The sequence below is a fragment of the Musca autumnalis genome, unplaced genomic scaffold (assembly GCF_047663935.1).
Source record: "Musca autumnalis isolate F117 unplaced genomic scaffold, ASM4766393v1 scaffold_4, whole genome shotgun sequence".
In the NCBI taxonomy this organism is placed as follows: Eukaryota; Metazoa; Arthropoda; class Insecta; order Diptera; family Muscidae; genus Musca; species Musca autumnalis.
Genome location: NW_027411977.1, coordinates 249,277,664 through 249,300,588, shown reverse-complemented (window position 1 = coordinate 249,300,588; position 22,925 = coordinate 249,277,664). Strand labels below are relative to the sequence as shown.

At 35.9% G+C, this 22,925-nt stretch overlaps 3 protein-coding genes across 34 annotated transcripts in view; 2 read left to right on the top strand and 1 right to left on the bottom strand.

The window, feature by feature from the left end:
* The first annotated feature begins 321 nt into the window (after positions 1-321).
* Positions 322-7,808, top strand: LOC141400640 (short/branched chain specific acyl-CoA dehydrogenase, mitochondrial). Its single transcript, XM_073979935.1, has 4 exons — positions 322-1,215; positions 1,369-1,480; positions 6,385-6,692; positions 6,765-7,808. The coding sequence occupies exons 1-4, from the start codon at positions 1,183-1,185 to the stop codon at positions 7,557-7,559; spliced, it is 1,248 nt and encodes a 415-aa protein (XP_073836036.1). The 5' UTR covers positions 322-1,182; the 3' UTR covers positions 7,560-7,808.
* Positions 7,809-7,851: 43 nt separating this feature from the next.
* Positions 7,852-8,446, bottom strand: NijB (Ninjurin B). Its single transcript, XM_073979936.1, has 2 exons — positions 8,041-8,446; positions 7,852-7,981 (listed from the first exon to the last, which is right to left on the bottom strand). The coding sequence occupies exons 1-2, from the start codon at positions 8,419-8,421 to the stop codon at positions 7,859-7,861; spliced, it is 504 nt and encodes a 167-aa protein (XP_073836037.1). The 5' UTR covers positions 8,422-8,446; the 3' UTR covers positions 7,852-7,858.
* Positions 8,447-15,518: 7,072 nt separating this feature from the next.
* LOC141401226 (long-chain-fatty-acid--CoA ligase 5) overlaps positions 15,519-22,925 on the top strand; it is a 48,437-nt gene continuing 41,030 nt past the window's right edge. For 2 of the 32 annotated variants that reach the window (XM_073981267.1, XM_073981252.1), the window contains exons 1-3: positions 15,569-15,685; positions 15,798-16,086; positions 17,189-17,517. The gene's annotated coding sequence lies outside the window, so the exon portion shown is untranslated. Of the gene's footprint in view, positions 16,091-17,184; positions 17,518-22,925 lie in introns of all 32 variants that reach the window. The other 30 variants (XM_073981270.1, XM_073981264.1, XM_073981272.1 and 27 more) reach the window with 25 other exon arrangements.

The following is a 22,925-nucleotide window of genomic DNA, read 5'->3' as shown; positions in this document are numbered from 1 at the left end:
TGTTGTGAACGTATGTTTCGAGTACTCTACATATTTGAGTGCGTTTTTTAATAAATCGCTTGTTGCTTTTCACATCCTGTTTTATAATTTTTCACTTCTTTAGTTATGGCTGGGGAGCCAATCTTTTTCCTTTGCTTTAGAAATTAATAAATTTGCTTTTGTTAATTAATTGATGAATATAAATATATATAGATGTTAATTTAGTCTACTTTGAGCATAAAATGTTTTTGTAATACTATTTATTGGCCTTGAAGGCTTTAGTATTATTAAATGGATTAATAATAAATAAAAAAAAAAAAATAAAAAAATGCTTATGAACAGGGGTAGTGGTGTAGGGTATCACATAGTCGGCCCCGACCCGACTATTGCCTTGGCTCACTTGTTTAACATAGAAGCTTGAAATTTTACAGGAGCCCGTTTTTTGGTTTTATGTATTAGATTCAATCAAACGATTTTTTTTGTAGATACGACTTCGGGTATTTATGATGACGATATGCATGTACATAAATAATATATTTGTTGTTATGACCATTAATTGCTGTTAATTAAATAAAAATTGATAAATGTCTAATATACGAGTATGTATTATGCAAACCATTTTTGTAGAGCATTTCAAAGTCGTCTTTGATTGAGTTAAGTAATTATGTCGACAGTGTTTGGGAGGTATGGTCGTTCATTACCTGGGTGAGTGTGCTTGTGTGATTGTGCTTTACCGCTCTCTTATATCTCTGAACAAGCTCAGTTCTAATAACGAGAAAGCATGCGACGACTATTCCTATCAAGCGAATTGTAGGCAAATATTAGCAACAACATGAAATGGCAACAAAAACATGGACAATTGTGCTAACGATGGCGGAGAAGTGGGGCGATGCTGTTCTTCATGTGCTTTATTGTTAGCTTAACATCAAACAATAAAATTCACCACAGTGAGAATTTGGAGCTTCATACGTGTACTGGAGGATCTGGTTAGATCAGTTTTGTGTCAGCAGTCAGACGTTGGAGGTCGTAGTGTTTGCACGGTTCGCCTTCCAGTTTCGGCACATCGTAACTTTTAAAAAAGGCCATCAATTGATCGTTTAGTTGACAGCGCGTGTGTGTGCGTAACCATTCACCATCGTGTGTGTGTCCAATAAATTGAATTAATTCTTTAATATTCTTAAGTGAAGCAGCAACAATACCAACATGAATGTTTTGAGAAAATTGCCCACACGTTTGGTAAGTAATTTAAATTTTCCACAAAAGATAAATAACAACATTAAAACTTGTTCTCCAGGAAAGAGAACAATAACGACAAGCACTACAATTAACAACATAACATTTATTTTATGTAATATTCAAAATAATTTTTATGTTTATATCTATTAACAGATCGCCAATGCTTTGCGTCAACAACAATGTGCCGCTATGTCCTCTGGCACTGCCACTACTCCCACCCCATTGACTTTCCTTACTGAGGATGAGAAGATGATGAAGGAAACCGGTAAGTGGAAATTTTAAGATGTCTACGTGGATTAGTAAAGCCGTAGAAAGTTAGCATGTAGGGGAATTTTAAAAAGTGGTTGAATATATTTCGACATAAATTTGATCCAGAAGTTTTTTTTCGTTAAACCGTTACGTAACTATTGTTAGGTTCCACTTTGCTTCTTTGTTTATCTTAAGAAGAAAGAGAAATTTGGATTTGTATTACTTAAACATACATTCATACTGATGGATACAAGAAACTTTATTGCGTCGTATTTAAAGAAAATAACTTTTACCAAAATGTTTTTTTTTTCTGAAAATTATGTTTTTAAGTTCAATGACCAGCTACACAAAATCCAAAGAAGTGTGAATAACTTTTTATTTGTTTTTTGTTGTAATAAAATTACACACATTCATTATTGTTCTTGTAACTAGATTACAATTTTACAAAAAAAAAAAAACTAAAATGTTAGTAAAGTTTTTTTGCCATTCATATAAATTAAATGTTCTAGACACATTCACTTGGAAGACATAAGACAACAGTTATGCCGATTCGTTGGTTTTCAAGAAAGGCAATTTATAGAACGAAACCATATCAAATCGAAGAGAATAATTTATGCATAGTCTGTCTACCCTACCTACCGACTTTCATGCCCAGCATATACACACAAACAAGCGAAACTTAGGCGGCCCCAATGAATGTCAATTAACAGTAGTAAGAAAATAACAACCACACAATATCAAAGTTATCAATTACATTATATAACAGTAAATACAAAATACCTTAAGAAAATAATACTTCTGCCATAATTTGAGGAGTCGAATGAAAATGGAAAGGAATTCTAAATTCCTATTTCATGGATTTTAGCCTCTGCAGCTAAAGTGAACAATATACGATCAACAACTTTATCATTACATACTATGTATTTTAATCTCTGTACTGGAATGCAATTATTATTAACCTGTTTTGTTGTATTCTTGTATGTTATCTTTGACCGTACCTATCGCAAATGAAAATAGTAACACTCAACAAAAAGGTTAGCTCATTTGATTGTTTTTGTTAAGTAGTTTCCTAATTGTCCTGACTATAGAAAACATTTTTGGTAGTTTTTATATTATTTTTGGAAATTTCATTTTGAAAGTATGTGGGATATGGCGAGCATTTATTGTAAAATGTTACTTTTGAGGCAAGCTTTTACTTTTGAAAATAAAGTTTTCAGATTATTGTATCCTGTAGTGGAATTCTGTAACTCATTTTTCGAGTTACCGACAAATATCGGTAAAATTAAAATGCTTATAATTTCGGTAATCAACGAAGTTAACAACCAAAATAAAGCTGTTGCTAAATTCTACCGATAGCAACAGTGTAGTCAACTTTCATTGATACTTGTCATTCATAATTTTTCGTGTTAATGTTACCGATTTTTGTCGGTAACTCAAAAAATGAGTTACAGAATTCCACTACTGGGCTCTCAAATACACTTCAGTTAGTGAAGACTAGCTATTTGGTCAGTTCCTTTACTTTTGAAATTGGTAAAACCGGCAAATGCAGTAAAAGTTGTAAACTGCTCCCATATGAATTGTTTGTTGTCTGAAGTAAAGGAACGCTTTTCGAGTAAAAAGTGGTAGAACTTGAAGATTCTTGCACGTAAAGGAACAGAGCTATTATTTTATTACTTTAACTCCCACTGGAGGATAGGTCGCTTTTGAGATAAATGTATTGTTTTCATTTTAAATATTTTTAACTACATATATTTTTGAAAATAAGTACTAATTGTAGCTACTTGAAGTGCATTGAAAATGAAAGATTTTCTTTTATAAAAATGTTTCCATATTTCATAGATATAATTTTTACATTTATTTATTTCAGGATTCAAACATAATACAAAGCTTTAACGGCCAAATAACATATCTGAAGATAAAAAATCTAAATTATATAACAAATTCAATTATCCAATTTCTGAAATCTCTATGATGGTTAAACATTGTTCAGTTTCATTTTATCTTTCGAATTTACACCTAGGTTGCTCATTATTAAAGTTTATTAGTTATATTTTTTATTGATTTTTTTCTTTTGAGGTTCTAATTGTTTCCAATGACCCTAAAATTTGTATTATTAAATATTCTGAATATTATCTTATGTCATTTTCTTTTAAATTGTAGATTTTATAGCTTTTGATTTTCGTTGACCTGATATTTTTATTTTATATTATTAATTTGTTGGTGAAAGCGGATCATAAAAAAAATATCTCATTAAAAAATAACAAAAAAAAATATTTTTTCTGAAATCTTTTCACTTCACCTGGGATTCGAACCCAGGCCCAAATTATCACTATCGCTCATATTGTTAGTTTGCATTCAACTCTATCCATTTTGGGCAAAAAGCTTAAATTAACACATTTCACCAACAAAAGACTGACATTCGTTTAGATAAAAATTATTATTACTATTTGCATTTAACTAGAATAAATAACGTTGTTGTTAGATGTTTTTTTTTTTTTATTTAATTTGATTTCTGTCGCTATAAATAAAACTATGTAGGTATATTTGAATACACACGTGCCCACATACATACACATACATTCACTCACAGAGAAACTAGCTGGCACGAGAATGGAAAGATAAGAGATGTATGAAACTTAGCTGTTCGAACGATATAGCATACGTTAGGTGAATTGGGTGAATTGGTAGGCAGGGCACCAGTTGCTAGTGTGTACGATTTAAATTCTTGTGACTGGGGGTTCGATACACGCTTGAGGCTGTTTTGTACATTGTATGATGGCAAACAAACAAAACATCATGATTGATGTTTAATTATTCACAAGCCTAGTCAGCGGTTTAAATGGGTTTCCTTTCTTTGCGGATTGGAACGAATCTTAGTGTTTAAACGGCGTTACACTTGTGATAGAACAAATTAGGATTTCAGCTTTGCGCCTGTGGTCGTTCACTGTTCTAGTGGACTCACGTGGATTGTGATGTTGAAAGCCGTAACTTTCCTAGAGAGTTGAATTGTTGGCTTAAATTAAATCGGCCCAATTCTTAGTTGGAAAGTTGACAAATTTATTCCAATCATTTATTTTAATTTATTATATAAACAAACCCCTACCTACATACGAATGTATTAGGGTGAGTCCGTAATAAATATGGTAAAATACAACGGATTCAAAGTAGGTTTACAAATAAAATCATATGCCTTTTTAAACAGGCTCGATCGCGATCATAATTACAATAATGAACCGAACATGTAATACTCAAACAAATTTCCATATATACATAATTACATTTAGTATTAAAATACGTTAAAACTGTAACACAAATTAAAAATATTTCAGATTTCGGAATTGATGCCCCATGGTTCCACTCAAAAAAAGTGGGTAACAGTTTTCTGTCATGATAGTTTAAAAGCAATATCGTTTTGAAATTAACTCCATATAATTTAGCAATAGTTTCATATTTTTTACTCCACATAAATTGACCCGCACTAATGTATATACTCTATGGCAAAAAAGTTAGATATGGAACTACATATTTATTTGGTTGGCTCTGCCGTTCTTCTACCACACATCATTTTTATCTTATCAACATTTAGTAAGATTTTCCATAAAAATTATCATTTGTTTCATAATATAATTTTGCCTTTGTTCTTGTGACAAGCCCAAGGTATGAAATCAAAAATATTGATTATGAATGCCCCCAACGCACTTATTGCGTACTATACGAGTATACATAATACATACACATCGCATCTTTTCAACAAAAGGGTAGTAACTCAAAATTTATTGTTGATAGATTACTACTAACTAAGATTTTTACAGTGGGCGGAGTTGAGCATTATGTATCGTTTTTTAATAAAAAGGGAACATTTAAAAATTTTGAGTTACTACCTTTTGTTCAACAGGTGCGATATATGTTTATCATTAGGCCTGTTCGTATTTGCAAGAACTTTTTTACTTGCGAAGTTATCGTACAGACCCATTATTATAAAGCTATTAGCTTTGTTTTACTTTATTTTTTCAATAACTATTTTGAAAAAAAAAAAGAGAAGTAGTCACTCCAAATAAAGAACTCTAGTCCTCTTCTTATATGGCTTTTAGTTTAGCGTAAAAACAGTATAGCAATTCTTGTGCATAAATAGCGGTCCATGCCATTTTATTATGAACATTTAACGTTTATATTTGCTTCCCATAAAATTGTAAAACTTTTTCTGTATGTTCCCCAAAAAAAGCTGGAATAATCCCCAATCTTACTTATTAGTTATTAACATATTCTCATAGAAATTCATTTTTTATTTAACACAAATCATACGTTTCTAATTAATTTCTTAAAATTCAAAATGCGATCCAGCCTTTTGTAGAACTATATAATTTAAGTCAAATTTGTTAAAAACTACATAAAATTTTAATTACTTCAATTTCAAGATTTATACAAAAACATTTGGGAATAATTTTTTTTTTATTATGCAACCTACAATAAAAAAAATATTTTACTTAATTTCTTATCTCTTATCAAGTGAAAAGCAATAACACATGTTGGGTGTCAGTCAATCATATTTGACTTGGATGTTTGTTGTTCTATTGTGCGGCTAATAAAATATTAAACTTATATCAATGCACCTTAGTAACGCATCAACTTTCCATTTCGAAGGCGAACCATTGAACCCAATTGGATTTGCAAACATTGTTGGCTAGATATTTGTTTTGTGTTTTTTAAAATCGTATTTTAACTTTAGATTATTCAAAAGAACATCAACGCTATTGTTGAGTCAGGTCTTCCACTGTTTTTAGTTGGATCTTTTACTTCCCATGCTGCATCTACGATTACTATCTACTTACTTTGACATATTGAAGCATACAAACGACATTTCTTTACCAGAGAAAAAAAATTAAAAATTTAATCAACTTTATCAATGCTTTTTTCCCACAGTCGCCAAGATTGCCCAGGAACAAATTGCTCCTCATGTCAAGAAAATGGACGAACAACACAAATTCGAACCCTCTGTTGTTCAAGCTATGTTCGATAACGGTTTCATGGGTATTGAAATCGACACCGAATTGGGTGGCAGTGGATGCAATTTCTTGACCACCATTTTGACTGTTGAAGAATTGTCCAAGGTCGATCCAGCTGTTGCTGCTTTGGTTGATATTCACAACACTTTGGTCAACTCCTTGATCATTAAGGTAGCCAACGATGAACAAAAGAAGAAATATTTGCCAAAATTGGCCCAAGAATATGTAAGTATATCATTAGATGACTGGACACGGATGTGAAATTATATTTGATTTTCGTTTTCATTTCTTTTGTAGCCTGGTAGTTTTGCCTTGACTGAACCTGGCTCTGGTTCTGATGCCTTCTCTTTGAAGACCACTGCCAAGAAGGACGGCAACCATTACATCCTAAATGGTTCCAAGATGTGGATCTCCAACTCTGATTTGTCTGGCGTATTCGTTGTATTTGCCAATGCCAAGCCTGAAGATGGCTACCGTGGCATTACCACATTCTTTGTTGAACGTGATACCCCCGGCTTCACCATCAACAAGCCCGAAGATAAATTGGGTATTCGTGCTTCCGGTACTTGCATGTTAACCTTCGAAAATGTTCGCATTCCCGAAGAAAACCTTTTGGGTACATTCGGTCATGGTTACAAATACGCTGCTGGTTTCTTGAACGAAGGCCGTATTGGCATTGCCGCTCAAATGATTGGTTTGGCCCAAGGTATCTTCGACCACACCATCCCCTACTTGTTGGAACGTAAACAATTCGGTTCTGACATCTACAGCTTCCAATCTATGCAACATCAAATCGCCACTGTTGCTACCGAAATTGAAGCTGCACGCTTGTTGACCTACAATGCTGCCCGTATGGTTGAACATGGTGTTCCATTCGCCAAGGAAGCCGCCATGGCCAAATACTATGCCTCCGAAGTTGCTCAACGTGCTGCCGTGAAGTGCATCGACTGGATGGGTGGTGTTGGTTTCACTCGTGACTTCCCCCATGAAAAATACTACCGTGACGTTAAGATTGGCGCCATCTATGAAGGTACCACCAACATGCAACTCAGCACAATTGCCAAGCTCATCAAGAAGGAATACTCTTCTTAGACGGTAAACACATGCCGTGCATGTAAAATCTAGTGATTAGTATTGAAAGACCATCCTTCCATCGATAAGAATAATACATCGTAACAGATACCAACAGTGCATTTATTGGACATCACTGAATGGCCGTCCATTGTAAATGGTATGCCACCATGTGATATCTGTATATTGTTTTTGTAAATAAGGATTGTAACAGTGATTTATTTTTGTATTAAACAATTTACACAAATAAAAATGTATTTAAAACTTTAATTTTAATCATATTTGTTTAGTTTTTCATTTTGATTTCTTTGAGGTAACAATCATTTCACATCGTTCTTGGTTGTGGTAAAAGCAGCCAAAAGAATATTCACAACTGTAATGACAAAAACTCCACCCAATATAAATTCGTTGTAACGTTTATTTCTGCAACGACGGAAACGACGCTGTTAAAGACATAGATTAGTGGTCATATTTGAAAAAAAAAATAACTTCTTCAACTCACCTTAAATATTAAAGCTATACCAACAGTTATTTGCATAATCAGTGATAACGACACCAAAGCCATGCTTATATAATAAGTTGAGGCATCATGATTGTAGGTGATTAGAAAACGCAGTTGATTGGCATTTGCTGCCAACAGTGAAATATCCATTAGACCTTCAGCTATATTTTTGTTACCAGCATAACTATTAACAGCATTTGGATCTTCAATTGTAATTTTGTAAGGATTCCCAAGTTGCTTGGACGGACCTTTCTTGGCTCCAACACTAGTAGCCATACTTTCTTTTTCATTACAACATTTTTCACTTGAGTCGCTCAATTCATCATCTTCTACAGATTGTTCTGCAGATGAAGCTGAGTCCGATGCAGATAAGGTGGACATTTCTTCTTTTTTTACGGCTAACAATTTTGCCATAACACTTTTAAAATATTTTCCTCCACTGGAACAAACACTTGTCGATCATGTAAACAATTCGAAATACAAAAACTTTATGTAAAAGAAATGCCTTGTTTTGTGCCTTCAGTTCTTCTTTGTTAGCATGTCATTCTTTTTTTTCGTTTTGTGGTTTCTAACCATAGTATTGTGGCTTCTAGCGGGTTGTGATGATAATACAAATAACAACCTGGAGTGGAGACTTTTTTTATACTTTGCATATGAAAGTATAAGTACATAATTAAAACAAGGCCACCGGAACTGAAGAAGTTTTATGTTCATTGTACATCATTCTGTAGTGGAAGTCTGTAACCAATTTTTTGAGTTACCGACAAAAATCAGTAAAATTATGAATGAAAATTATCAATAAAAGTTGACAACACTGTTGGACTTAGCGACGACTTTATTTTGGTTGTTAACTTACCGAAAATTTTCGTTAATTGCCTAAACTATAAGCATTTTTTATTTAATTTTACCAATTTTTGTCGGTAACTCGAAGAATGAGTTGCAGAATTCCACTACTAAGATTCCCAATCTACATAGAAGGTTTAAGCAGTCGGGAATACATTAAGAAATTTTGTACTACACTGTGGACCTCTTAACCGATGTTGATGCGAATATTAGATTAAAACAAGTAAAAAAGTATCAGTCGGCTTTGCCGACAGAGATATACCCTCAGCCTGTGCAAATTGAAACACTTTTTTCACAAAAAAATTATGTATTTAGGGGGTTTCAAAATTTTGGTCGTATGAACCGACAAAAATGTTGATTAGGATTAAAGTTCGAACATTTTGCGGAAAAGGTACTTAAAGGAATGGACCGACATAGACCATGGGGGTGCCATAGGGGATTTTTACACCCTTCGGGCTGTTTTCTCAAGAAGTATGGACTTGCCCCGGAAACAACTTTTACCATCGTAATTGAGGCAGCGAATGTAAGTTGCTTCAACAAAAATCAAAGTGATACCATAGAAGGTCTTAATGTGAACTTATCCAAAATTTTGTGTGGGAGGTACGGGATGGAGTGGACAAATATAGTCCATATTCGAACCTGATCTATATATGGTAGATATTATGAGAATGTGTAAAGTATGGACCAAATCGGTCACTCCCATCAAGAGTTATCGTGCACACAATTTTTCCCAATATTTTTGAACTTTTGTGGGGGAGGTACCGGAAGGAGTGGACCGATATAATCCATCTTTTAACTTGCACTAAGTTTGGACAAAATATTACGAAAGCCAAATTTTGGACCGAATCGGCACTTCCGTTCGAGAATTATCTTGCGCTTCCACCCATAAACATGTTGTCATAGGGTTTGTTTTTCAACTTTCAGGCTATTTTTCAGGAAGTATGGACTTGCCCCTGAGGAAACTTGTACCTTCGTATAGGGGACAGTGAATACAAGATGTTACAACAAAAACCAAGGTGATTCGAGAGCAGGTCCAAAACTGAACTTTTCCGAAATTTTGTGTGGGAGGTACTCGAAGGAGTTTACCGATTGAGTCCATATTGGAACCTTATCTAAGTCTGGTAGAAATTTCATAATGTGCAAAGTATATACCAAATCGGTTACTCCCTTCAAGAGTTGTCGTGCACACAAATTTTCCGAACATTTTCGAACTTTTGTGGGGGAGGTACCGGAAGGAGTGGATCGATATAATCCATCTTTGAACTTGAACTGAGTTTGGACAAAATAATACGAAAGCCAAATTTTGGACCGAATCGGTAGATCCGTCCGAGAGTTATCTTGCGCTCCAACCACTATGCACGGTGTCATAGGGTTTTTTGTAACTTTCAGGCTATTTTCTCAGGAAGTATGGACTTGTCCCTAATGAAACTTACAGCGTCATATAGAGGACAGCGAATACAACTTGCGTAAACAAAAATCAAAGCGATTCGAGACCAGGTCCTAAACTGAACTTTTCCGAAATTTTGTGTGGAAGGTACCCGAAGGAGTGGACCGATTGAGTCCATATTGGAACCTCATCTAAGTTTGGTAGAAATTACACGATGTGCGAAGTATGGACCAAATCAGTTATTCCCTACAAGAGTTATCGTGCGCACAAATTTTGCGACAATTTTTGAACATTTGTGGGGGAGGTACCTGAAGGAGTGGACCTATATTGCCCATCTTCGAACTTAAATCGAATCTGGACAAAATATTTCGATACCCAAAATTTGAACCGAATCGATTGATCCGTTCGAGAGTTATCGTGCGCACCAGCCAGCCAGACCGACAGACAGACAGACGGACGGACATTGCTAGATCTACTCAAAATTGTCTGAAACGGATATCGTACAAACATACTTGGGGTCTAAAACCATTATTTCGATGAGGCACATTTTTGGTCGTATCAAAGTGTAAATACCCTCTTTAGCCTAAAAGCTGAGGGTATAATTAGCCTAAAGGCTGAGGGTATAAATATATTATGAGGGTTATTTTGAAGGAAAATTCCCCGTGACTTTTGTCTGTCTGCCGTTTCAACTTAAAGGAGAAAGTGAGAAAACTCGCGCGGAATTAACGTTTAATTTTCACATATTTTTGTCTTATTTCGATTAGGATACTTCCAAAGACTATTTCCATTCGTTTACCAATTATTTAAATTTAAACATACCTTTAACTCAGTCAGAATAATAAGTGTGTCTGTTTATTTGTAAGATCTTGCTAGAAGAAATTTCTCCTTTAAACACTTGCAACATTTATTAACATTTTGTACAAATTCTTACAAAGCATCGAATAACCAGACACATCTATTAATAACAATAAATTAGTGTTAAGATGTATTATACGTTTGTTTTTATGTTTAATTATCAGATATCTTTTGTGTTAATTCGAAAATGCTAATATCAAGTGAATTTTCTTTTATTTACCAATTATTTAAATTAAAACATACTATTAATTACTTTACTTAGCTGGCCCATTACAGAACATTTGTTCCATAGGCCGAACTAAGAAAAGATCTCCATTCCTATCTATTTGTTGCTTCGCATTCTGGAATACCGCGCCTTTTCATCTCATCATCCACTTGTTTGCGTCATCTATTCCTTGCCCTGCCAATTCTGCGTGCACCGCCAAGTGGTCCGTATTTATACGCCTTTTTAGCGGGTTCATCATCTCTCATTTATATGATATGGCCTAGCCAACGCAATCGCTGCATCTCGATACGTTTAACAATATTGATGTCGTTGTATAGCAGATACAGCTCGTGGTTCATGCGACGTTGATATTCACCGTCAACGCAGATGGTCCGTAGATCTTTCGAAGATTTTTTCTCTCAAACACACCAAGCACTGCCACGTCTGCTTGCGCAAATACCCAGGCTTCGGAGCCATAAATCAGCACGGGTAGTATCAGTGTTTTGTAGAGCGTTATTTTTGTTTGACGAGATGTGGCTTTGTTTTTAAACTGCTTACTTAAACCAAAGTAGCATCTGTTGGCCAATACAATTCTTATTTTTATTTCACAACTGATGTCGTTTGTTGTGTTTACGGAGGTGCCGAGGTAGACGAAGTCTTTTACTACCTCAATATTATGGGAACCAACTTCCACAGTCGGTCCGAGCTCAATGGACGCATTGCGCGTCGACACCATCAACTTGGTCTTCTCACCGTTTACCGCCAGACCCACTTTAGCAGATTCTCCTTCGACCTTTATAAAGGTATCAGTTACTTCTTTTACTGATTGGCCCATGATGTCTATATCGTCAGCATAAGCAAGTAACATGTGACTATTGGTGTAGATTGTGCCACTTCTTTTGACGTTTGCCTCTCGTATAACCTTTTCCAGCAGGATGTTGAAGAGATCACACGAAAGGCTGTCTCCTTGTCTGAAATCTCTTTTGGTACCAAACTCTTCGGAGAGGTTCTTTCCTATTTTAACTGAGGACCTCGTGTCAGTTAAAGTCATTTTACAAAGCCGGATGAGATGAATACCTTTGAACGCAGCGGGCTGTCGAAGGCTGCGTTATAATCGACAAAAAGGTGGTAGGTGTCGATCTACATCTCTTGGGTCTTCTACAGGATTTGCCGCAGGGTAAATATCTGGTCAATGGTGGACTTGCCAGGTCTAAAGCCGCATTGGTATGGTCCAATTATCTCGTTGACCATAGGCTTTAGTCGTTCGCACAATATCCCTGACACGATCTTGTAGGCAGTAGGGAGTAGACTTATGCCCCTATAGTTAGAGCATACAGTCTTATCTCCCTTCTTGTGGACGGGGCACAGGATACTCAGGTTCCAATCGTCGGGTACTCGTTCTTCCTGCCAGATAGTGCTAACTAGCTGATGAATACACCTTATCAGCGTGTCGCCTCCGGTTTTGAACAGCTCGGCTGGTAAGCCATCGTCCCCTGCTGCCTTATTATTCTTCAGCCGACTTATTGCTGTCCTTACCTCATCTTGGCTGGGCGGTATACATTCAATACCATCTTCTGGGATTGGGACTGTGGTATCTTCGTCGTCTTCGCTGCTATTGGATACCAACAGATTTGAAAAATGTTCTTTCCATATCCTGAGTACACTATCTGTGTCAGTTACCAAATTACCTTGCTGGTCTCTACAGGAGGATGTGCCTGTACCAAAGCCATCAGTTTGATGCTTGACTCTTTGGTAGAATTTTCGGACTTCATTCTGGCTCCTGTACATCTCGATTTTTTCACACTCCCGCTTTTCCATCTCTCTCTTTTTCCTGCGGAAAAGACGTTTCTCCTCTCTCCTTTTCTCCCTGTATCTCTCTCGTGCGCTACGCGTTGCTACGGATTGTAAAGTAGTATTTTTCACTTCGGTGGCAGCACGACACTCCTGATCATACAATGGATTCCTTGGTGGAGGTCTCTGGTATCCAAGTATGGATTTTGCGGCTGTTTGCATGGAGTGGGCAATGCTTTGCATTACGCAGATATGTTATCGGGATGAGGAGTGCTTTGATTAAGCAATTGGGCTAGTTGAGTGGCTATCTGTTGTGATTGCAGCTTACCGATGTCTAACTTTCGTGTTGTGTCTGTTCGTATTTTGTTTGCTACGTTTAAGCGGGTGCGTACCTTTGCTGCAACAAGGTAGTGGTCCGAATCAATGTTTGCGCCTCGGAACGATCGTACATCCAACACGCTCGATGTATGTCTTCCATCTATCACAACATGATCAATTCGATTTCTTGTTTTCTGATCTGGAGACAGCCAGGTGCCCTTATGAAAATTGAGATGCTTAAATCTGTTACTGCTAACTACCATGTTTTTTGCAGCTGCAAAGTCTATCAGCCTCATACCATTGTCAGATGTTTCACTGTGGAGACTGAATTTCCCGACTGTTGGGCCAAAGATATTCTCCTTTCCAATTTTGGCATTAAAATCGCCTAGAATGATTTTAATGTCATGGGCAGGGCAACGTTTATATGTTTCTTCTAAGCGCTCGTAAAATATATCTTTGGTATGTTCGTCCTTTTCTTCAGTGGGAGCATGAGCGCAAATAATGGTGATGTTGAAGAATTTAGCTTTTATTCGAATTTCAGCAAGTCTTTCATTCACTGGGGTGAAGCTGGATACCAGATGTTTTAGCCTCCGACTAACTACGAATCCGCAACCAAACTCATGCTTTAGGTCATGGCAGCTATAATACAGTGCGTCACCTTTAGGTGTTGTTGTGACGCCTTTCCCAATCCATCGTATTTCCTGTATGGCAGTAATATCGGCCTTGTACTTTTCAAGTACGTCTGCCAACGCGAAGACTGCACCTGCTCTATAAAGAGTGCGAACATTCCAGGTGCAGATTCGCAGATCATGGTCCTTAAAACGTTTGCGGGGTTCGTCAACTTTAGAGAGGTTTGTTTTACTTTTCTTTCGTTTTTTCATAGTAGGCTGTTTTTTCTAGGGGAGGGTTACTAACCCGACGCCCAAACCCAAGTTTTTAACATTCTTATGGGTGAACGCGCGGCACATGTTAGCTCACTACCTTTAACTGGTGTTAAAGGCAGTTCCCCAGGTGACACCACGGGGAGGTCAGTGTCCACTTGGGATGAAAGAGGGACCAAGATAAATCCTGTGCTTTGCCATGTTAAAACCGGTCAGGACCGTTGCTTGGTATCTTCCATCCCCTACGTCACCCTAAACATAACATTATTTAAAACAGAACTTTTATTTCTCGATTGTGGTAAACGTTTCCTAAAAAGTCTAAAAAGTTTGACGTCTGAATGGCAACTGTTCAAATTTGAATTTATCTTAAAATAAGTTTGCTGCTTCTTCTTATACTTTTCTACAATATTTTATGTGAATTGATAAATACAGAAAAAGAATGACTATTTAGGAAAATAAGCAAATTAAAGCATACTTTTTGGCTGTTTGGGCGAAATTTAATAATACATACTATGTACAACATACTAATATACACAAATTTAAATATTTAATATACCAATACGTATATTAAACTAAGCATTCTATATTAAATTGAATTCTGTATTTTTTTCGGTTAATTAAAAAATTAGTTTAAATTGTTTGTCACATTTTTATTTGTATTAATAAAATATAAATTGCATTAAAAATAAAACAAATTACAATACTCCAATAGCCAAATTCTTCGAAACAAACAAATTTTGATTCAATTGAAAATTGGAACTTGAATTTAAAATGTTATGCCGCAAGTGTAGTTTCCTATCATTTTTAGTAAATAAGTTTAGCCATAGATCAAGGCTCAATGGGAAATTGAGAACTATAGATTTAATACATGGCCAAAAGTGGCAATATTTGCAAACTATTTTTGACAATATAAAATGCGTTAAATGCCGCTCAAACTGAAAGCCAGCCGCCGTTTGGATTTCAATGACAGGAAACGTCATACGTTCGAGAGCCGGCTTTTTCCTAAGCATGGTTCTTTCTCTCTTTCGTATTTTGTCCTTGTTTTCTTCTTCCCTCTTGTGTTTACTATGTATTAGTCCCAAACAAATTGTCAATGATTTTAATAAACGAGGGAGAGAGACTGTATACTTGTGCGCATCTACCAAGCACCACTCATTGTTTTGAGACATGTTTTGCTTCTATAGCAACCCTCTCTTGTGGGCGAAAAAAATTAGTATTTTTTGTCTGGACAAAATGGAATTGTATTTCAGTATTAAAACGTCGTCTCAGTTTTAACGACGTTGGATTTTTTACTAGATTGTGTTGTGTTTTTTCTGTGTGTTAAAAAATAATATATACATTCTCTATATCCTGGAATCGGTGGAGGTGTTAAAATAAACATTTTTATTGTCGATATTTTGTTTTAGCGAGTGTCCTCCTTTTTTCGGTATTCACAGTTTGTGTTTGTCGTTTTGTTAATGATTTTTGTTCGAAATAGAATAAAATCACCTCTAAACGTCCAGCAAAAAAAACAAGGAGTCTCGACGTCATCATTGTATTTGATTGCTTTTGTGGTAATGGAATTGGCTTAGTTGTGAACCACCACCACGCACCGTCAAAGGAAAGACCAATGACAGTTTGTGCAGACATAAAAAAAGGAAATTAAGGCAAAATTAAAAATGCTGTACAAAAATCAAGGACAAAGCAAATTGCACAAAAAATTTAACAAATTATGTGTGTCATAATGTCGCGTGTGATTTAAAAATTAAAAGGATACAAATATCTGTGTATGTAAGATACTATTTATAACACACATATTCATCATACATACATATGTGTATGTGTTTGTTTTAAAAAAAGTATTCCGGTATAAAAGTGCCTAGTGGTCGGTCTCCTTACATTACTGAATTTCTTGGATATAGTTTTCGTTGGAATTCGTTGTAGGTACGACGACTGTTGACCGTTATTCGGTCAAATGTGTTATAAGCTCTTGGATTATACACCTATGCGTATGAATTGTTTTCGTTTTGGGGGAAATTTTGGCAATAAAACACATGTACATACATACATATATCTACATACATATACATACATATGCATGATTCTTGTCCATTAAGCTTAGCGAGTGGTATTGTCTGTTTGCCAGGACTCACGTGTTTGCCAATGGTACCAACCATGTTTTATATAAGTCAGCAGAAAATTTCCCAACTTTTAATACATACAGGTACATGTATATAATTGTATATACATATATACATATGTTCATCGAGTGTTGCCGTTAAGGAATTTTTGCCCAAAACATTTCTAATTTGGACGTTTCCTTGATGTGTAAGCCAATTGGGCTTGAGGGATAAATATTGGGAACAACATTAATATCAACATTTATTTTGAATATGGGTCACGTTGCTCCTTTTCGGACAAACTGCAACTAACGAACTGAAATTTTCGAATTACATTGCATTATTTCAGCAACTATATCAGTACTCAGTTCTTGTACTCAGTTCTTGTAATAATTGTAATTGTCATTTTGATATTTTTTGGTCGGCTTTCAAAGAAACTTTTGGTAAGAAATTGAAACTTGCCATGGCAAAGCTTCTTAAATACATACATATGTACATAAATACGCATATACATATGTACATGATTGCACAGTCATCTTACCAATAAACATTGAAGTTTTGAGTGTGTGTGTGTCGTCTGTGCGTACCAACGAATGTCAGAAGTGTAAAAAGTACAAGAAAAACATACAATTTTTGACAAAAATTATCCTTGAACTAATAAAACGGCTCAATACACACATACACAAACTAACACAAACTTACATACCTTATACTATATTATTGACTTTTTTGTTCTATTGTTTGTTATTACCTTCCTTTTCTTAGCCAGTTCAAAGCCTAAAAAGCCAATCAGACCACAAACCATTGCAACTTCAATGCTCGCTTTTAGAAAATAAGAAGAAAATTGAAATCAATGTTTTTTAATAAAAAAATTTCACAATTAAACGAAAGAAATCGAATAAGCCAAAACCTTGTGTCGTGAAACGTTTGATGTAAACACACAAATCGTTATATCCTAAATGAAAAAATAATAAGAAATATCCGCTAAAAATGTTTGTGCAAATGTAGATAAAAACAAGTGAAACGAAATTAAGAAATTCCAAGCAAATCAACCGGATATAAGAACCTAGGCCACAGTTAACAACAACAACAATAGCGGTAAGTTCCTGTTTTGGTATTTAATTGTTTTAGCTGAATCTAGGACATATTTCTCAAATAAGTTTGACCTTTAGTTTCTGGAGGAATAAAATAACAGCGAGGGCGTTCGGTTTATTATTTATTTATGCATTTTTCATTCTTCTTCCTATGCCAAGTTCTTCTTTTACTTAGACTTATTAACAATGTAGTGTTTACACAAATGACCAAATAGTATTGATTTTTCTTATTGTATTTGCAAAGTCAATGCCGACAGAAAAGACAAAAGCAACACTCACACACACACACACTCCCTCTCATAGGGGTAGTACTTGGATACATACTAGGAAATAAGGGGAGGTGGGTGTTTCAATTGGTAACAAAGGCGCATTGAGTGCAGCAGCAGCCTTTTTGTTTGTATAAATGTGTGATATTGTTGTTGTTGCATGAACAAAAGTAGCCTGTGGCTAAAACAAACATACAGACACACACAAATAAATAAAGATATAACTAATGTATTTGTTAACGATTTTATATACAAGTTTGTCTCCTAACCTAACCTATCCAAACCATACACTATCCACACTATGTTTGCGTTTGTTAAAAAAAAAAAAAAACAACATACATATCTCCCTTAAAATGTCTGTATAAAAAATACCGAATTAGAAAAAAAAAAGAAAACAAACTGAGATAATAGCCACAGCCTACAAAACAGACCCTTATATGGTATTTAGGCTAACAAGAAAGTAAGGTAAAAGGACAAACAAACGAACGAACGAAATAAGGCAACCTTCAATATTTTGGATGCTATTTTTGGCAATGGGTCGACCGTCTGTCTAAACAAGAAGGGCACACATAATTGAAATTATTTGGAATTCAATAATTTGTTCATTAATTTCAAATGTTTGATAGATAAGATGGCGAAGACAATATTTTTAGATATGTCAACGGATCCTCTCAAATCATTTAGATTTTGGATGTTTTTTGTTGGGCTTTTGGATTTTGTTTTCGAAGATACTCTACCGATGTACCGAACAAAACAACAAAAATTGGAAGCGGTACAAGATAAATCACACCAAAAAGGTTATCTTCAAGAGTGAACTGCACTTAAGCTAAATTTTGAACTATAGTGAGGGTGACACCTGAAGTTGTTTTGTGATAAAGACCTTTTTGGAACTCGATCCACGTTTGAGAGTCCTTTCTTTCGATTATCGTGACAACAAGACATTTATGTTGGTTATGTACAGGAGTACATTCAGTAAAAATTTCAAAACGATCCTCGAACAGCCCTTAAGCGAAAATTTTAATCGTTTGTGAGGCAAGTACCCGAAGGTTTTGTCCGATATAGACATTCTTGGAGCGTGAGGTGCTTTTGGAAGAAATTTTACGATATGCAAAGTTTCAATAAAATCGTACACTCAGGCAGGGTTTATTTTAGAGCCATTAGCCCATGAAATATGAAAGTTGAAAAAACAAGTTGCAACGTTGTAATTGGGACCGCGAGGACAACCTGCTGAAAAAAATTTCAAAACTGTCAGAGATATGTCCTTACACTGCACTTGTGCCAAAAATGTTGAAATTTTGAACAACATATTAGGCCAGCTAGACAGACCGACAGACGGACATAGCTTAAAATTGTCTGAAACGTTTCTTCTAAGCACATGTTGGGACTAAAACCATTATTTCGATGAGTAACCTCTTTATTGTATCGAAGTGTATATCGTCACCTGAAGTGCCTCATCGAAATAATGGTTTTAGACCCCAAGTATGTTTGGACGAAATGTGTTTCAGACAAATTGGAGTTGATTTAGCAATGTCCGTCCGTCTGTTTGTCTGTCTGTCTGGCTGGCTGGTGCGCACGATAACTCTGGAACGGATGAACCGATTCGGTTCAAATTTTGGCTTTCGTAATATTTTGTCCAAACTTAGTTTATGTTCGAAGATGAGCTATATCGGTCCACTCCTTCCGGTACCTCCCCCACAAATGTTCCAAAATGTTCAGAAAATTTGTGGGCACGATAACTCTTGAGGGAGTTGGTCCATACTTTGCACATCGTGAAATTTCTACCAGACTTAGATGAGGTTCAAATATGGACTAAATCGGCCCACTCCTTCGGGTACCTCCCATACAAAATTTCGGATAAGTTCAGATTAGGACATGTTCTCGAATCGCTTTGATTTTTGTTGCAACAACATGTATTCATACGATGGTACAAGTTTCATCAGGGCCAAGTCCATACTACCTGAGAAAATGGTCGGAAAGGTGCAAAAAGCCCCTATGACACCTTGTGTAGTGGTTGGAGCGCAAGAACGGATCTGTCGATTCGGTCCAAAATTTGGCCTTCGTAATATTTTATCAAAACATAGTTTAAATTCGAAGATGGGCTACATCGGTCCACTCCTTCAGGTACCTCCCCCATAAAACTTCAAAAATTTTCGGAAAACTTTTGCGCGCGATAACTTTTGAAGGGAGTGACCGATGTAATCCATACTTTGCACATCCTAATATATCTACCCTCAGTAATGCTGGCGACATTTCCTGAGTATTTCAGCCATGAAGAACTTCTCTACAAGTGGTGTCGTAAGACACGCCGTTCGGACTCGGCGATAAACTGTAGGTCCCATATCATTGAGCCAATATGAATCGGCGTGCACTCATTGATATGAGAGAAGTCTCCCTTGTCCCTTCAGGGATGTTGTGGGAACATATGTATGTATGTAATATATCTACCAGATATAGATCAGGTTCGAATTTTGACTATATTTGTCCACTCCTTCTGGTACCTCTCACACAAAATTTTGGATCACCTCCATTACGACGGTAAAAGTTTTTTCAGGGGCAAGTCTATTTCATGGGAAAACAGCCCGAAAGGTGTAAAAAAACCCCTATGTCACCACATGTGGCGGTCTGAGAACACGATAACTCTCACACTGTTCAGCCGATTTGGTCCAACATTTGTTCTTCGTTATATTATATCCAAACTTAGTTTCATGGGGCAATACCGGTCCCCAAATTCCGCTACTTCTCTCCAATATTTAAAAAAAGTCACTAAAATGTTAGAACGATATCATTTGAATGGGACAACCAATTTGGTCCAAACTTTGGATCTCCTAATATTTTATCAAAATTTAGTTTAACTTCTAAAATGGCCCATATCGGTCCTCCCTAAGGTACCTGCCCTACAAAAGTTCAACATTTGTGTCTTAGGGCAGTTAATTCCTAATTCACAGTTTTGTCGGCAAGTTCAAATGTCCAAAAAGGCCAACAAAATTCTGAAGAGACCTTAAATACATTCGATCTGTCCGGAGGTAAAAGTTTCGCTTCACATTGGCTGAGGGTATATACATATCTGTCGACAAAGCCGACTGACACTTTTTTAATTGTTTTAGCTGTACTTTCATAATTTACTCGGTTTTTCCCATCATTTTGAAAAAAGAATTGTCAATTGTTAATTGTATGCATGTTGTCACATTTTTCACACGATATAATGGTATTTAGAGTTCAAAGTGTGGACCAGACTTTCTTGCAAAAAAAAATCGTCGTTTTTAATCCACATAAAGATATAGGCCCGTATAACCCCTGTTATGTGTTTCTTGATTATTGTCTAAGTGTTAAACTCACTACTTTTGTAGAATTTTAATCTGAATTTAGACCGTTCCTTTTAAATCCTACTCTTTAGATTGTTCCTTTTCTACTCCTTTTTTCTATCCTTGATAATCATTTATTTCTATTTAATTTCCTATCTCCAAATGACTTTTGATACAGGAAAGAGCATTCGATTCCTCTTGACATAGATTTGCTCTTAGCTGCTGCCTTCTTGAGGTCAAATTAAATCTACAAATAAAATTCTTATCATTTTTCATTCGCAAAAGAACTTTAGACTGGTTTTGTTTGCATTTTTCAGCATTATGTACTTGTTTGTGGTTATTGTCGTCTGGTGCTGGAGGGTGAAAAAACCCGCCCGCTTGCTTGCAAGCAGTCAAATCAAATGATAACCAAGTGCCTGTTATTCTTAGCTTTAAATTCATAGAGTGAGACGAGAAAGAATCAAAACAAAAACAATGATTAGCGAGCTGCAAATAAGAAATTTAAATCAGAATTTATGACTCCAGTCTTATATTGCGATAGCTGTGGAATACATGGAAATATGTGTGTTTGGCATCTTCTTTGTCCGCATAACAAGTGTTGCGGATGTGTTCTTTGTATGTGAAATAAGCAGCAAACACAGAAAGGCCGAAAAAAGACTCAAGCGTAAAATATGCTGTTTTCATACATTGCGTGTTTCTCAGATATTTGATAAAAATTAAAAAAGATGGTTGTTGTGGTATTTAAAGTTCTTAAGGGTTCAATGAGTTTTCAATTTGACTGTCGAAAATACAACATATACACAAACAAGCAACTAAAGTGATCATTAAATTGTGGCTAATAAAATAAACGTTTTAAAGTGGCCATTGCTAGCAGATGTCTAATGTTCCACACACCTTTAATATTAATACATGAGCTTGAAAGTAATTTCCTAGGTGATTAATTTATTTTTATACCCTCAGCCTTTAGGCTAAAGAGGGTATTTACACTTTGATACGACCAAAAATGTGCCTCATCGAAATAATGGTTTTAGACCCCAAGTATGTTTGTACGATATCCGTTTCAGACAATTTTGAGTTGATCTAGCAATGTCCGTCCGTCTGTCTGTCTGTCTGTCCGTCTGTCTGTCTGTCTGTCTGGCTGGCTGGTGCGCACGATAACTCTCGAACGGATCAATCGATTCGGTTCAAATTTTGGGTATCGAAATATTTTGTCCAGATTCGATTTAAGTTCGAAGATGGGCTATATAGGTCCACTCCTTCAGGTACCTCCCCCACAAATGTTCAAAAATTGTCGGAAAACTTGTGCGCACGATAACTCTTGTAGGGAATAACCGATTTGGTCCATACTTTGCACATCGTGTAATTTCTACCAAACTTAGATGAAGTTCCAATATGGACTCAATTGGTCCACTCCTTCGGGTACCTCCCACACAAAATTTCGGAAAAGTTCAGTTTAGGACCTCGTCTCGAATCGCTTTGATTTTTGTTTATTCAAGTTGTATTCGCTGTCCTGTATACGACGCTGTAAGTTTCATTAGGGGCAAGTCCATACTTCCACAGAAAATAGCCTGAAAGTTACAAAAAAGCCTATGACACCGTGTGTAGTGGTTGGAGCGCATGATAACTCTCAAACGGACCTGCCGATTCGGTCCAAAATTTGGCTTTCGTAATATTTTTTCAAAACTTAGTTCAAGTTCAAAGATGGATTATATCGGTCCACTCCTTCCGGTACCTCCCCCACAAAAGTTCGAAAATGTTCGGAAAATTTGTGCGTGCGATAAGTCTTGAAGGAAGTAACCGATTGGGTCCATACATTGCACATTATGAAATTTCTGCCAGACTTA